General features: G+C 39.6%; 1 protein-coding gene across 3 annotated transcripts in view; it reads left to right on the top strand.

Annotated features, from left to right (window-relative positions):
- TOX (thymocyte selection associated high mobility group box) overlaps positions 1–16,708 on the top strand; it is a 298,213-nt gene that overhangs the window by 254,817 nt on the left and 26,688 nt on the right. For all 3 annotated transcript variants that reach the window (XM_021688227.1, XM_021688229.1, XM_021688228.1), the window contains exon 5: positions 9,796–10,026. In XM_021688227.1, coding sequence (XP_021543902.1) covers positions 9,796–10,026 — 231 coding nt within the window. The remainder of the gene's footprint in view (positions 1–9,795; positions 10,027–16,708) is intronic.

Raw genomic sequence — 16,708 nt, 5'->3', positions numbered from 1 at the left:
GAGAGAGGGAACACAAGCAGGGGGAGTGGGAGAGGGAGAAGCAGGCTTCCCGCGGAGCAGGGAGCCTGATGCGGGGCTCGATCCCAGGGGATCATGACCTGAGCTGAAGGCAGACGCTTAACGACTGCGCCACCCAGGCCCCCTCTTGCTGTTGCTTTAATCATAATTTAATTAAATTATGTAATTTAATAAACTCTATGAAACATGATTTTGATTATTTTTACAGCCTTTTTTCCTTCAGTTTTTTTTTTTACATATTTAGTATTTTCTTTCATCTGACATCATTTTCCCCTATGCCTTCAAATTTTTCTTTCATGAGGATATATTGGGAACACGATTGCCTTAAAAAGTACTCTCACTGTGTATGGAATCTTAGACTGATAATGATTCTCTTCTATCCTTGTGAAGATTTTATTATTCCATAATACCCTGATTTTCATTATTGCTTTTGAGAATTCTACTGCTTCACTGTCTTTTCTTAGAAAGTAATCTGCCTTTATTCTCTGACTAGTTTTAAGGTCTTCTCTTGCCTTTGATATCCTGCGGCTTCCTTGTGATGTGTGTGGGTCTTTAAATTTATTTGTGAATTTAATATTTCTATTCTACATCAGTCCTGGGAAATTTTCAGCCATTCATGTTTTTCAGATATTGACTCTACCCCATCCTTGCTCCCTTGTCATTCTGTAATTCTGATAAGACATATGCTAGACTTTCTTTCATATTTTCTTGCCCCTTTATATTATTTTCTGATTAATTTGTTTATGTCGATTTCTCACTTCATAATTCTCTTTTCAGCTCGATGTGATCAGAAATTAAAGCTGATCTCCTGAGGCTTTCATTGCAATTATTTATTATTTCTAGTTTTATTTGGTTCTTTCTCAAATCTGTTTGGGCTGCCTTTTGAGTTGCTTGCTCTTTTTCCATATATCTCATCCTTTTGTTCCTTTGACAGTTTGCTAATTCCAACACATTTAAGTCTTTTGAGGTCTGTTTCTATCGTCTGTAGTTGCTGCTGGCTCTTGGTTTTGATGCCATGTTCCATTTTGCTTTTTTGGCTTTTAGCATATGAGCTGATGCTCATTAGAACTTTATGAGGATTCTATCAGATGTGGTCCAAGGGAGGTCCAAGGAAGGGATTCTTCTAAGGATGATTTGCATTTGCTTCTACCAAGCATCTTGGGCCATTACAATCTAGAACCACTCCTGGCTTGATGTTTTTCAGGTCACTCAAGTAGTATGTTCAGGGTATGAATCCTTAACAAATGCTGGTTTCCGTTGGTGAATTATCACAAAAGATATTTTCCACTCCACACTCAGTATTTTCCTTGCAGGTTCTGAGAGGGTGCATACAGGGGAAGTAGTTTTATCCCAGCATAGCCCTAAGAGTCTAATTCTTTTCTGTCCTGGCTTTGATAGGAACCCTCCCATTAAGCACCCCGCTTTCAGTCAGCCATGGGCTTTGTCTTCTATCTATTGTGCCTTTTACTCAATTTTACCAGGCTCAGCAACTATCTTCAGGATGAAAGCTGCCCTCAGTAGTCTGCTTACTCCTTTGAGTTCCTGCTTTTGCTTACTTTTTGCTTTTAAGAGTTTCTTACTAATCTGCTAGTTCATCAATGTGTGTGCTTTGCCATGCTGGACAGAAAGAGGTGTTGTTTTTGTTTTTGTTTTTTTTCTCAAAGCAAATAGGATAAGTCACTAGAGCAACAATTAAATAAGCTTTTAGAAAAGTGCTTTTTATTTACCACTGTTCTGAAGGCAAGAAGATTCCTGAATAAAGTAAAAATGATAAGCAGACAGGTATCTACAAACACTAAGTGAAATCAAGCGATGTTAAAACCAAATGTCAAGTCACATTATCTAGCAACAGGACAGCAAATTAGGACTGCAAAGTCTGGGATTTTCCACATTGAGTTGTGTTTATTATGCAATTGTTCAACACTTCACATGATATACTAGAATACGTATGATACTTTTAAAGACTTCCTTAGACCCCGCAATTAAAAAAATACATACTCCTCATTTATCAAAATAAGGTATCCCATTGGTTAAGGCTGAGTCTGACGAACTGGTTCTGGGGAAAATAATAAAATTCAGTCAAACAACCAGTTAGTACCCGATTCGAAATAGTTGCTCCTAAAATCCATTAAAGTAATTAAATTATATTAGGAAAAGCATTTTCAAGGTGTATATGTGCTTAGATGATTCATGCCCTAGATAAGTGAGCACACTTCTTTAATTCATGGAATACAATAAAGTGAGGTTAAATATAAGCACCTGGCATTTTATTCCCCAAGACCTTATGCCAGCATTCTTGAGCATTCTATCTATGGCAGGAGAAACCCTCGATCCAAAAGAATAAGAAGTAAACATATTGCCCCAGACAGGCAAATTTGGAAAAGACCAAGCGAATTCAACAAAATCGATAAATATAACTAATAGGTATATATGACTACAATCAACTCTGTCCCTCACTTTAAAGTAATTTTTCTAGACAGTAGCCTAAATTTCCTAGCCTGACATAAGGCCACTGAGCATCTTTGCTAAACCCATCTTAAAACAATACTCAGCTATGTTTGGCAGAATCAGGGATCCTTAAAAATGAATTTGTCTTATAAACTGTGATACAGATTCACGCTTGTGAATCATTTCAAAAGTAAGGCATTTCATAAGCGTTTTTTTATAATTGATGTTTTGAGTCATTGAATGTACTGTTATTATTAATGATAATAATAAACCTGATTGCAAAATGAAAGAAGTATTACAGCCTTGCTGATTTCACAGTAACTAGATGACTTAACTTTCCATGCTTATTTGAATTTATTCTCATAAGGGGATTTTAGATGGCATAGTTTAGAAAGGAAAGAGAGAATGAATTTAAGGAGCAAAATTTTTTACTTACAGCAACAGTACCATCACAAAAAGTGCTGTGATGTGCCCTGTTTCTATGGTGAAGATTTTATAATATTTACTTTATATGATAAGAGTTATAAGTGGAGTTCTGTGTTGTTTGTTCAGCCTATTATGCAGATGGTGCTTGATTAAAATCTATTTTAAACTACAGCGATTACTGCAAGATAGTGTGCATTAAACAGCTCTCCCAGCTCCATTAAAGGCTTTGGGACCGCGGCAGTTTATTTTAAATATGCTTATAGACGTTTCTAACTTCTCCAGGGACATTTCAATATCAGTGATTCTCTTTCCTTGAGAGTCTTAACTCCTGTACTCTGTATTCTTAAGAAGTATTATCTAAGCAACGCCATTGCCACATGCTTTTTTAAAGTGAAAAATTATTGTTTTCTTGTGATAAATAAGTTAAATACATCACTATAATTAAGCAATACGACATGACAGGAGTGGATTACCAGAAGCCTAAGGACACCTCTAGGGATTTTAGAAATAAATCTATGTCTCCAAGTGAGTTTATGAGGCACTGCATCTGTGTAAAGCTGATGTGAGAGTAATATTTATTTATGCATTTGTGTATGTCTTTATTTATTCATTAGTGTTTTAGTTGAATGTGAAATAAATCTGTAGGTGATCAGGATGACAGTCAGGGCCTCAATCCAGCCGTGTTCGTGGTTGTTAGGATTTTCATCCAACTTTTATACGTGTGTCAAAGGTCCTTTGTCTTGTTAACTCTGCGCCTTTGCCCAGTGCTGGGGGACACAGCAGTGAGCATGTGTGGTGATCCACTGCCTGTGAGATCCCACCCTGAGGCTGGGAGAAAGGAAAGATGAATGGCGCCTGGTCCTCACTTTCAAGGCGCTTGTCATCGTGGAGAGTTTCTCTTTTGGTGTTAGATGGTTTCTTCTCTATTCTAAAGACTGTGATGTTGGGATCCAATTGAACTCTCCATGCTTAGAACCCTGGTGAATTCAGAAATCTTGTACTCTAGGGGCACCTGGGTGGCTCAGTCATTAGGTGTCTGCCTTCGGCTCAGGTCATGATCCCTGTGTCCTGGGATCGAGCCCCGCGTCGGGCTCCCTGCTCAGCGGCGAGCCTGCTTCTCCCTCTCCCACTCCCCCTGCTTGTGTTCCTGCTTTAGCTGTGTCTCTCTCTGTCAAATAAATAAAATCTTTAAAAAAAAAAAAAAAAAAAGAGGGCGCCTGGGTGGCTCAGTTGGTTAAGCGACTGCCTTCGGCTCAGGTCATGATCCTGGAGTCCCTGGATCGAGTCCCGCATCGGACTCCCTGCTCAGCAGGGAGTCTGCTTCTCCCTCTGACCCTCCCCCCTCTCATGTGCTCTCTCTCATTCTCTCTCTCTCTCAAATAAATAAATAAAATCTTAAAAAAAAAAAAAGAAATCTTGTACTCTAAACAATGCCCAGTACACAGTAATGTACTATCCAACAGAGTCGCCACTGGGCATGCGTGACTGTGTACCTTTAAATTTAACAAAATTAAAATCGAATAAATAAACAATACACTTTATCAGTTGTGGCTCTATAGCCACATGTGGCTAGTGGCTCCCCTTTCAGATGGCACAGAGAATATTTACATCTTTCCAGAAATTTCTATGTGATAATGCTGCTCTAGAATCTAGAAGTCAGGGCCTCTTAGAAAATGAGGATGTAGAATTATAAGCTTTCATCCATCTATATAGGAATTCAGGATCTAAACAACCCTCAAAATTAAGGTCCAGGGACCTATTATAAATCCATTTGGCTAATTTTTCCGCCACAATCATATTCATCATTGTGTCCATCCCAAATAGTTGATGGTCAGAAGAGCCAGGTATCTTTCAAAATGCAATCTGTTACTGACATGTAAGTGGACCCAAATTGTAACAACATTTTTTCTTCAAGGAGGCTTTGCAGATGAGCAGTGATCACGTGTTTTTTAAATATGCGATGAAACTACCTCCAGAAAGCAGATCTTATAAATCCCCAAGTTCATTACATGGAATCTAAAATAACAGCTCATTTCTGTACCCTCAGAAACACAAGAAAAATGCAAAATAAAAAATAGGACTCCCTCACATCAGGAGGTTCATGTGGCAGACACCCTTGAACCTCACATAGCACTGCCCAGCTACTCGGATGCATTAGATAACAAACCGCAACAGGGAATTTTCATTCCCCTATATTGCAGCCTAAAAGCAAAGATGATGTGCATACCCACTAAGTCTTTATACAAAGAATGCAGAGCAATATAATAAATGATTCCCTTCAAAGCACATTTTATTTAAAAAAAATAGAGATCTTTCATACATTGTTTTTGGTTTTGCTCTTTCCTCTCTGTCAGCTGTGGTGAAAGTCAGGGTGTTAGTTTAAATCACAGTTCAGTTCCATAAGCACAATTCTGTAAGTGGTCAAAATAGCATGATCTAAGAATATATTGGTAGTGATCTCCTTTAATTACTGAGGGAAAGGTGGTGAATCCTGAGACATGAATATTTTGTGTGTGTCCTTTAGCTTGGTCCTCTGGAGGTTAGCCTGAGTATTTAAAAGGAAAGCGTATCAAGGCACCTGGCTGGCTCAGTAGGTTAAGCATCTGCCTTCGGCTCAGGTCATGATCCCAGGGTCCTGGGATCGAGCCCCACATCAGGTTCCCTGCTCTGCGGGGAGCCTGCTTCTTCTTCTGCCCCACTTGTGCTCTCTAGCTCTCTCTGTCTCTCAAATAAATAAATAAAATCTTTAAAATAAATAAATAAATAAAAGGAAGGTATATCGATATGCTCTTGCTTTGAGGCCTCGTGAAGACAAAGCAGATGAAATGCCATGAGACTGGCTGGTAGACTGTGGGGATAACACCCCACCTTCACAGTGTAGGGCCTCTCAGCTACTCAATCAGATAAATAGTTGAAGCCCCCGAGTTACGCTCCATAATGCATAAATGGCGTATCCTGAGCCTTGAAAATGGGAGGAAGAACTCATGAAATGCTTGCTTCTACTAAACAAAACACAGAGGTTGAGCAAGACTACATCTGGCTAACCCTACAGGACAAGCCGGGAAAGAGGGAAACCTTCCAGACCACAAAATGGATTGGTTGCCGAGAACTGTTTAGAATTCCCAACAGGGTTGTCATACATTGCTTCGACATGATAATTCGTGGTTTTGATACCCTTGATAGAACTTCTTACTGGTACTCACAGGTTATCCTGCTTCCTTGGGTCATCGTTAGAAAGTAGGGCCGTGTTGTCAGATACCAGAGTTTAATTCTCCTATTACAGCACAGCACCACACATTCAGCAAATCTAAAACCTGCACCCTACGGTCCACATAACAGTTTAAAAAAGAAAGCAGCATGGAGATCAGTGATTCAAAGACCGATTTGGATGGTGGAGGCGGGAAATTATTTACATAATTTGGGGAAATCTTTTAATAAGTACATTTACATTGCCTCATGGAGATTTACTTCTGTGATTGACATTTGATTATTTTCCAAAAAGATTGATGTAATCTGCAATCGTAGAGATTTGGATATGTCAGCTTGCTAATTTCTTAACTGAAATTTAAAATGAGTCCAGGTAATATTCCATATGGAGAAGCATTCATTTTCCTACACTTTGTTCCCTATTTCTAAATATTTCCAATCCTTGATGCAATATGACCTCTAATATCATGTTCCCTCTATTTTTAATATTATTCATTGTAGACTTTGTTGACTCCTTTCTATTTCTCTTTTTAATAAATATTTATTATTATGAATATAGCAATGGTCATGTTTAAAAATTTGGGTCGTATGAAAAATACAAAAAAGAAAATCATAAAGACTCAGTCTATAAGCCAAAGACATTACTGTTAACATGTCAAATGCTTTTAAAAAATTTTAGAAAACTTCTGTTTTCTGTCTTACCACATATTTGCATATTGTCCTAAAGTTCTCAAGGAAATTAGTGTGGTTTAATTTCCTGTAACAGAAACCATTTATGCTTTGATGCATTCATTAAGTTATATTATTATTTTATGTTTTATATGCTTTATATTATTTTTATTATTTTCATTACTATTATAACAAATGTTAAGCACTTACTATGTGTCAGGAACCATGAGAAGTGCTAGTGAGCAAAATCACACATGGACCTGCCCTAACGGTGCTTACACTCTGGGTTGGGAGAAGATCTAACATATAAATTATTATATAATTAATTACAAGTCTGATATGTGCTATCAAGAAATATACAGAACTATACGAGTGAATCACACAAACTTGATTGAGTTTGAGATACTTTAATAAGTCTTTCAAATAGAGTCGTCAAATAGCAGTTGTTTCAATGCGTTCAAAATTCAGGGGCAACATGAGTTTGACAGTCATCCACCCACAAAAGATAATGGAAACCCTGTGTACTTATGAGATCACCTAAGTACAAACTCACAAGAGAAGACAGTTTACAGCAAAAGACATCAGGAAGGCTACAATTGAATGGCCAGGTGGAGGAGGATGAGCCAAAAAATGATTCTGGAAACAGAGAGGCCAGCCAGAGAAGAGTAAGAGCCAGAGACTGCGATGTCAGGGAACCCTTGGAAGAGAGGGCATTCACAGAGAGAAATCAAGTAAGGGGAAGGTGGAAAAGTCCATTGAGGTTAGCAAAATGGCCCTGGGGGACCTTATTGAGAGCTAAGTGATGGGGAAGGCACACTGAGGCAAGTTTCAGAGACTGCATTCAGCGAGCACAGGCAACCACCTGGAGGAGTTTGATTGTGAAGAGAAGAAAGAAAGATATGGCTATGTGTAACCTACAGGAGCAAAGAGAAAGTTTACTTTTTTGTTGGCTTTGTCTCTCAAGTATTTTAAATACCAATCAGGACCCTAGAGTTGAGGCTATGACCTATTCATAGGCATTCTGCTTAATTAGTATAAAGCCTGGACTTCCGGATATTATTTAGAAGTGTCCAGGTGATTCTAACGGGCAGTCATATTTGAGAGCTGCTGTTTTAGGTCATACTTGCCCGCATGTTTAGTTTAGAGCGAACAGCAGTTTGCCCAGTATCAACTCAGTCCCAACATGCTAGACCTCTCACAGATTTACATGGGGACCAATGATTTAACAGGATCACCTCTCAGATCTATCCTGGGGAAGTTATCTTCTAGCGTTAATCTCCCTTAGTTTGCCAGGTTCAAAGCATCCTTGTCCCCACGGGGGGTGTTTGATCTCCTTCAGTAGACAATTTCAAAATGATAATCTTTTAATTATCTTTCTCACTAAAAACAAAGCCCAAAAATTCACGTAGCTTTTTTGCTCTCTTTGGTTCTTGGAGCATATTTTTTAAACTATGACCACATGGCTTCACAAATTAATGTTAAGGTCGTTTCTTTCCTTTCACTCTGTGGATGTTTTTACGTTCCTACCACATCATGATTAACACTAGAATATCATTTTAAAGTTTAAACAACTATAAATATATACCATCTCAGTAATCATAAAATGACACCTCAACTGGTTTGCAGAGAAAATGGTGGCCCAGAGAAATTGTATCATTCGCCCAAGGTGGCACAGCTAAAGGATAGTAAAGGAGGGCATGAGTCTAGATCCTCTGGTGGCATATCCACTGGATATCAAGCTGGCTCTCCATTGCTGGTAGCTGCTTTACACAAACTCCCCTGTCTAGCAGTTTGTCTGGATGAAATACATATTGTTTGTACATATGTTTGCAGAGAGCAAAAAAGCAACAGCAACAGAAGGTGAAGGTATAGTACCTCATGTGATAATGGCAGCATCATCAGGAGATCATGCACATGCGCGTTTATGTTGGGAGCAGCCCGAAGAGAAGATCCCAACAGAGTCAGCACTATTTGCTACTCAAGTAGATTCATAGAATTGTAGAGCTAGAGAGAAATCCTAGCCAAAATCTTTCATTCTATACAGGTGAAGTGCATCACATATAATTAGTTAATATCAAAGGTAATATTCAAATGCAGATGTTTTCAAAACAATGTGTCTTTTCCCACTTGCATCAGAATAACGATTAAAAGCATCCAAATATTCGTACTTGAGGACAATGGAGAAAATGGAATCAATTTTTAAACTGAGTATAAAGCTGTTCTAGAAACGTCTAGAATCTGGAACCTCATTTCCAGAGATGCACTTTCCAATATGAGGACCACTAGCCACTTGTAACTCTTTAAATTTCAAGCAATTAAAATGAAATAAAACTTTAAATTTTGCTCCTTATTTATTCTAGCCACATTTCAAGTGCTCATTAGTTACATGTGGCAAGTGGCTACCATTTTGAATAATGGAGATTATAGAACTTTACCCTCATGGCAGAAAGTTCCACTGAGCAGCACTGATCTGCCTAGATTATGCCAGTCACTAAATTATGAGCATTGCTAGGTTTTCCCAATAGCATTTTATAGAGACCTTAAATGCAACATCAAAAGCTACTCAACTTTATTATTGGACATGTCGCCCACCATGGTTTTAAAATCATACTTAGGAAAAAAAGGATAAACTTCCCAGAAGAAAACAAGTTAGATTGTTCACACAATAGGAGGAATCCGCTGCTGTCACAGTTACAGTGCTGCTTGTCATTCAGCAACCCCAATAAGAAAAATGAAAAGTTGACAGGCAAGGGATAATATTTAGCAGTATAATAATATTATAAAAAGAACCAATAAGACTATTTTAAATTAGACTAGAAGAAGGATAAATATGAAGAGTACAGGAAATATAAAGTTAGTTTTGCCTGAAAAACAACACTGACGAAACACCAAGTGCCCCCCAGTAAAGTCTGGGTTTGTGTGATAAGTGTGGGCAAGCATATCTGTGTAAGCTTCAAAGGGGAGCAATATGATGCATTGCCAAATCTTCTCAGTTCCTCAGTAATTCTAATTTGATGTTTATTTCAGATCAACGGTGGAGAGAAGCGACCTGCCTCTGACCTGGGGAAAAAGCCAAAAACCCCCAAAAAGAAGAAGAAGAAGGACCCCAATGAGCCCCAGAAGCCTGTGTCTGCCTACGCGTTGTTCTTTCGTGATACTCAGGCTGCCATCAAGGGCCAAAATCCAAATGCTACCTTTGGTGAAGTCTCTAAAATTGTGGCTTCGATGTGGGATGGTTTAGGAGAAGAGCAAAAACAGGTAAGAAAGAATCCAAAGTGGAGTGGCAATTGACACACTTTAAGAACATGTAGGCACTCTAAAAAAAATGGCTTCGGGGGACTTTGGGTGAATTTTCTGGTGCCAGAACTAAGGCTGAGAATGTGCCCCATCAGAACCAGACTTCGGGAGACTTTCACATAATTTTATACTCCTTTTTTTTTTTTTAAGATTTTATTTATTTATTTGAGAGACAGAGAATGAGAGACAGAGAGCACGAGAGGGAAGGGGATCAGAGGGAGAAGCAGACCCCCCGCTGAGCAGGAGCCCGATGCGGGACTCGATCCCGGGACTCCAGGATCATGACCTGAGCCGAAGGCAGTTGCTTAACCAACTGAGCCACCCAGGCGCCCAATTTTATACTCCTTTATTGCTCCTTCATAAATAGCCTGTTAGTTTCCTTTGTTTCAAGTTTTATATACTGTAGTTACTTTTGGAAGGACTTTGACATGTCCCAGCCAGGATGATATCATTCCTTAATGTGGCCAGTGTGATCATAAAGACTAAAAAAAAAAAAAAAAAATACTGAAAGTATTTTGAAAACTGTCCACACCTCTCTTTAAGCACTTACTATTTACCCTTTGGTCATCAAAACCCTCTTTGCTCTTTGCTAAATGAACCTCAAATTTAAGGGTTTCTACCCTTAGCCGTTCCCTAAAGACCACTGGAGCATGTTATTCAATCCCACATATACCGTATTTCTAGGCTGTGTTAAATGGGACCAGATGCCTGGTTATTTTCTTCTGGTGTGGATTGCCATGATGAGAGGACCATGCCGAGGGGGGCCATGTGGAGCACTCTGCATCTCAGCCACAGCAGAAGCAGTCCAGAACATCTTGAGGAGGATGGGAATCATGGAGACAGAGCCAAGATTTCAGTACATAGATGTAGCCCACCTCAACGAAGAAGCAATATTGATCCATATTTCTAAACCCGGGACTAAATTGCCATTGTCGCCATCTAGAATGTCATTGTCAAAAAGAAAAAAAGAAATAGACAAGCATCATCACTAAGTTATAGTCATTGAAATGATTATATAGACGCAGCTTTAGCTGCTGCAGGATACCAAACGGTAAAATGATGTAGTAGTCTCACAGCTGATTCTTGATAGAGACCTTTACCTTTCCTCATCAGGTCCAGGGAAGTATGTAAGAAACAGAAAGTCTCAAAGATATGTACATCTAGAAGGACCTCTATATTGTGAATATCGATCAACAACTAAATGTATACAGTTTCTTACTCTTTTAAGAATACTTTCCACATGATTTCTCTCATTTGGTCAGCTGAATACTCATAGACACTTTTATCTAAATTTTGTAGATTTTGCAATAGAGCCAGATAGTTAGCTTTACTCATGTCATTCAACGAGTGTTTGTTGAGCATTTTCTATGGGCCCCAGGCACTGTTCTAGACACTGGAGATCTAGCAGAGAACAAAACAGACTCCCTCATTCTATTGAATGGTTTGTCTAAGATTACTTGGCTGCTGCATGGAATTACTGTGACTAGAACTTACCACTCTGTGAAATCAATTACAGTGGAAATAGTAAAACTGGTTGCTAAGGAACATAGAACCCAAACCCCCACCCCAGTTCTCCCCAAGCCTTCTTTTCTGTAAGCCAAAGCTACCTTTGACAGTCTGAAATCTCCACACATTTTCTTACGTCCCTTTCAAGATTGCCGGTCCAGAGATGGTTTCATAGGAAAGCACAGGCCTACCATGTGGAGCACCGTGTTGCAAGAGTCATCCTCCAGGACAGAAGACACACCACTGAAACATTCTCTGTGCACTCAATTAAAATATCCATCTCACTAGTAATAGGGTAGCTGACATCGTGTTTTGTGCTTCTATTGAAAACCTAATATAGTTGTTTCAGGATTTTAGAGCCGATTTCTGTCCTACCACAGATGAGTTTGCTCTCACACTCCCAAAGCTGAGGTGTGGTCCCCAGCTGATGCTGGACATTCACGGTGGGATTCTACAGTAACTTCACTCTTCCACTCAGTAGAGCATTACCGAATGAGAAACTAGCTGCGTATAGACCAGGAATCCCAACCTTATCCTTGTTCCAGATTTCATAACCGTAATGCCTCCCGGTTCCACCCCTGATGCCACACACCAGGACACACCCCTCTCTCTACTTCAATTACCACTGTGTGTATTCTTAGTTAGGCACCAAGCTTCAATACTATAAACTCTTTTGCTTGGTGAGATAAAATTTCCCAGAGAAGACATTCAGAAAGTGATTTCTCTCCCTAGGGGTTCTGTGCAGCAAGTCTCGTTCATCAGAGGACATAGTGATTCCCCTCTGAAGACTCCGCCCTCCCCTCTACCCAAGACTCAGCAACTAAGCTGGGCGTGGTGTTCCAAGGCTCGTATGTTGCTCCTTTAGCTTCCACTTTTCCGACAGTTTTATTCCACAAAACATCAGTAGCCTGTGCTCTCACTCGTCTGACTCCTCTCCTCTATCTCCCTGACCCCAGATACCTTTTCCTAATTATTTCCCACATTCGCTAGAGGAACCGGTGTGGTTTTAAGACCAGTGGTTTAAAAGGGGGAGGTGTACAAAGGCCTTCCTTAGCCCAGGATCGGTCCTTCATGTTATCGACGTTAAAAGTCAGTGTCTACACCCATGTCTCCGGTGGAAAGAATAATATTCATATGATGAAAATCAGGTAGTTCCTCAAGGCAGCAAATATAGTGCTGCAGGTGGTTCCCACTAATTCTATTATAATAAGGCCGTTTATTTTTATTACAGCAAGAGGGGAAACATTAAGATAATATTCCACATTCTTTTTTTTTTTTTTTAAAGATTTTATTTATTTATTTGACAGAGAAAGACACAGCGAGAGAGGGAACACAAACGGGGAGTGGGAGAGGGAGAAGCAGACTCCCTACCGAGCAGGGAGCCTGATGCGGGACTCGATCCTGGGACTCCAGGATCATGACCTGAGCCGAAGGCAGTCGCTTAACCAACTGAGCCACCCAGGCGCCCCAATATTCCACCTTCTTTTTGTGTGACCATATAAAGTATTTACAGACCCAAAGAGTATGAGATTCACTGTTCTCAACTGTCATGTTAAAAAGGAAAATTACTCCCAGTCTCCCATACTACCTTTCAAATTGGGGCCAATCCTTTCTAATGCAGAGAGGATCATAGTTATGATGTAACATTCAAGGATTTCTAATTGTATACGTGTGATGACAAATGTTTTTCCTCTTTCTCTTGTGCATTTTATTTCCAATTTACTAAGTAACTCGTAACAAGTCTGCCTTCAGGTTCTGTCTTAACAGAAACAGTTGGGGTCTGGGGGAGGAATTTGTTTTACAAACAAGCGGTGAAATTCTCTCACAGTTGGCCTGTAGAACTCATTGGATATTACAAAGCAATTTTGTGATCAGAACCCAGGTGTTAAAAAGTTATGCCGAGATTGTTTGGGGAAATACCTTAATAAACATAACCATCTTTTTCTCTCATTAAAAAAAATTAATATTTTTAAAATGGAGTACCATTACCAAATCGAGGTATTGGTAGCAGAGTGAGTCACTCTAAAGTGCTTTATGCTCCTTTGACTTAGCAGGGGTTCAACCTAGCTCATCCTTCCCTCTTACAAGATGATCTTGCTTACTAAAGACAGTGAGGCCGAAGATTATGCAGAAAAGTATGGTCCGTTCCATGCAGAGGATGCAGGCCCATCCCGGGGACAAGCAGAGAGAGGGTCAAATGAATGAAATCAGACACTGTGCTTACGAAAGGGAGCATACCGCATCACATGGGCCATAGCTCGGCTGCTCGGTGGCCGTGTTTCTCCCACAGTTTGCAAGAATTGCCAGCAATCGCGAACATGCCTGCCTAGAATGCACATTTGGGCATCAAGAGAATTTTAGCAAAATACCCCAAAGTGTTATGATGGTGTATTACCACCTGTTCTTTCCCTTTATGTTGACTCATTGTGCCAACATAATATAGGATCTCTGTTTCGAACTTAAATTAATTGTATTTTCTCCTCATTTAATATTCAAATTTGGGAGCGCACATCCTGCCATGTATTTTTAAAGGAATGTTGCTGGAGCGGATTAGAGGCAGACCATTAAACTCCAAAATTTAGGCGTGTTCCGAGAGCCCCACGTTATGTCATTGGCATTGTGTAGGCAGCCGGTTCGGGTAGAAGCTAGGATTTCACGTGCCACGATTGTTTCAAAAATCCTGTTGTCGTAATAGCCCACAATTATGAACAGCTACAAATATAAACACAAACCGGGGGAAAATGGACAAAATTATTGATGATTTATTAGGGGCTCTGAAAATTACAATATTTAAGGAAAAACAGCCATTAGTGAGATTACAATTGAATGCTTTCTTGACAGCCAGAGGGCACATGACTAATAGAGCTGCCGTGTGTTTATATCACATGCTTCCTCATTGTGGAGGATAGGTGGGCGTGAGAAGCCACTGCAGAAGGGCAGCTCTTTATTTTCAGAGTCCATGGTGAGGGAGCAACTGTATGTACTTTGGTTTCTGTGAAGAATCTCTCAAAGAAGAAAAACTAAAAGGAAGCTGAAAGAAGCGATAAAAATCCTCCAGGAACACAAGAGCTCCCTTAGGAATCATTCCTACCAAAGCCACTGAACAAACTTCACATATCAGAGATCTCCCCATTTTAATACTTTGGAAGATGGTGCTGAATCTGGAAAGGAAGGAGGATTGTGTTTGGGATTCCAACCAGAGGTTTTAAATGCTAATGAATCGTAAGAAAATGGAGAGCCCATTGCAGAAGCATACTAAGTCGTTCAGAAGGCACCAGATGGAGAAAGGGAAATAAAACATAAGTATTGCTGTGATGTTGGTCTTTGCTACTTATCTTGCACTGACTGGAACCTACAGAGAGTGAAAAATAATAACTTAACAATATCACGCCCTTTATAATAGGCTCCTGGGAGTTTCAGCAACCCTCAGCATCTTTTTTATGAGGTTTCAGCTAAATTTCTTGTCTATCCCTGTTATTTCTGAATTCTCTGATTCTGGTCACCGAAGTATAAGATCTGGGTCCACAGTGACAATAGCGAACAAATCAAACCCTACTAAATTAAAGAGTCCATCCAGCTTTGAAGCCGAAGCGATTGGTCCAAGGAACTATAAAAGGGTTCTCGGGTCCTTTTTAGCCACGGAAAGGCAGCTCTTAAGTGGAAAAGGAAAGTCACCTTAAATCAGAACCAGATGTAAATTACTAAATGAACCTTAAGTTCCCAATTGGAGACACAGTTGGACTGTAATACATTTAGCAAATTACAAACAAAATGTTCTTGTTTACATTACATTAAATGGCTTTAAAGCTTCAGCCAAAGAGCTAAATAAACATGCTGTTATGCTAAAAATGGAGTGGAAGGCCTGTTCGGAGTTTGAGTATATTCAGGAGAAACGGCAGCCCACGGTGCCGGGGGAGTATATTTTTATAAACGTTCGTCCTGTCGTGCATGGAAGAGGAGAGTAGATTTACCTCCAGATCCAGAGCCTAATGAGCAGATCTCACTTGCAGGGAAACTGTTTGAATACTGTAACATATGCCTTCTTTCAGGATGCATAATTCATATCCAAGGATATTAGCCATAGCAGCTCAGCTCAATAGCAACACCTCATTATTTTATCCCTCAGTATTTATTCCTATGTTTGACGCCTCATGAAATTACTGTTAATGTGTTTATATAAGGGCAGATCTGACACAAGTGGCAAGAATGTAATTTCCTACTCATTCTTTCCTGCTGCTGTGTCCTCTTCCCTTGGTAGAAGTGGCAAGTGTAAATAGTTAATTTGCTTCAATTATGAGCCTGTCCTGCTAAATTAGAAGCAGCAGGGATATGAAGAGCCAGAATTATACTTATGAGGCAGCTGACAAATCCTCTGAGCCCGTGGAATCAAATCATTTACTCCTCATTGGTGCTCAAACACCCACTAGAGAAGTGCGGCCAGGGATCCCCCCTCCTTATCTTCCAATAAAATTTGGATTTTACGTCAACAATACTTAAGGTTAACTAAAATCCTGTTGCACTGTAACATTCACACATGTGTTTATCTTAGCCATTTCCTTATGAACAGTATGCGCGTTTCCTTTTTTCTTTTTTCCAACCGGGAGTGAAAAATGTGAAACAAGGGTTCATGTATAAACTGTAGAATATAAGAAAAGTTTAATTCCTAAAAATGTACAACTGAGCAATTAATTTTAGTAATTTTCTTAGATGAAATGGTGAGGCTTTTTTAGTTCTAAAATGCAGGTATGGATGTATCCTTAGAACTGTTGGCACATAATGGGATTATTGCATGCAGGAGTAAACCAATGTAGGACACATGTAGAAATATCCTAGGCTCATATACGGTGGAAGCAGACCTTTCACTTGGAAGTTTCCATGACACTGATGGAGAGAGAATTTGAAGAAAATACTCCTTCAAGCCAGTTGTGCTTTATGTATTATCACTGGAAATATTTGAAGCGGGTGGGTTGTATATCTATCCAATCCTCTATCTCCATTGGTGTGCATTTTAACGTAGAAGACGCAATTGAGAACTTCATCATGTGCGCTGCGCGCCCATGCTTATACTCACAAAAGGAGAAATCTGGCCCTCGAGACTCTACACTCAATTGCACCCTATTTCCTGAGCACCTACTGT

The sequence above is a fragment of the Neomonachus schauinslandi genome, chromosome 4 (genome assembly GCF_002201575.2).
Source record: "Neomonachus schauinslandi chromosome 4, ASM220157v2, whole genome shotgun sequence".
Taxonomy (NCBI): domain Eukaryota; kingdom Metazoa; phylum Chordata; class Mammalia; order Carnivora; family Phocidae; genus Neomonachus; species Neomonachus schauinslandi.
This window is presented reverse-complemented; position numbering and strand designations above follow the sequence as displayed.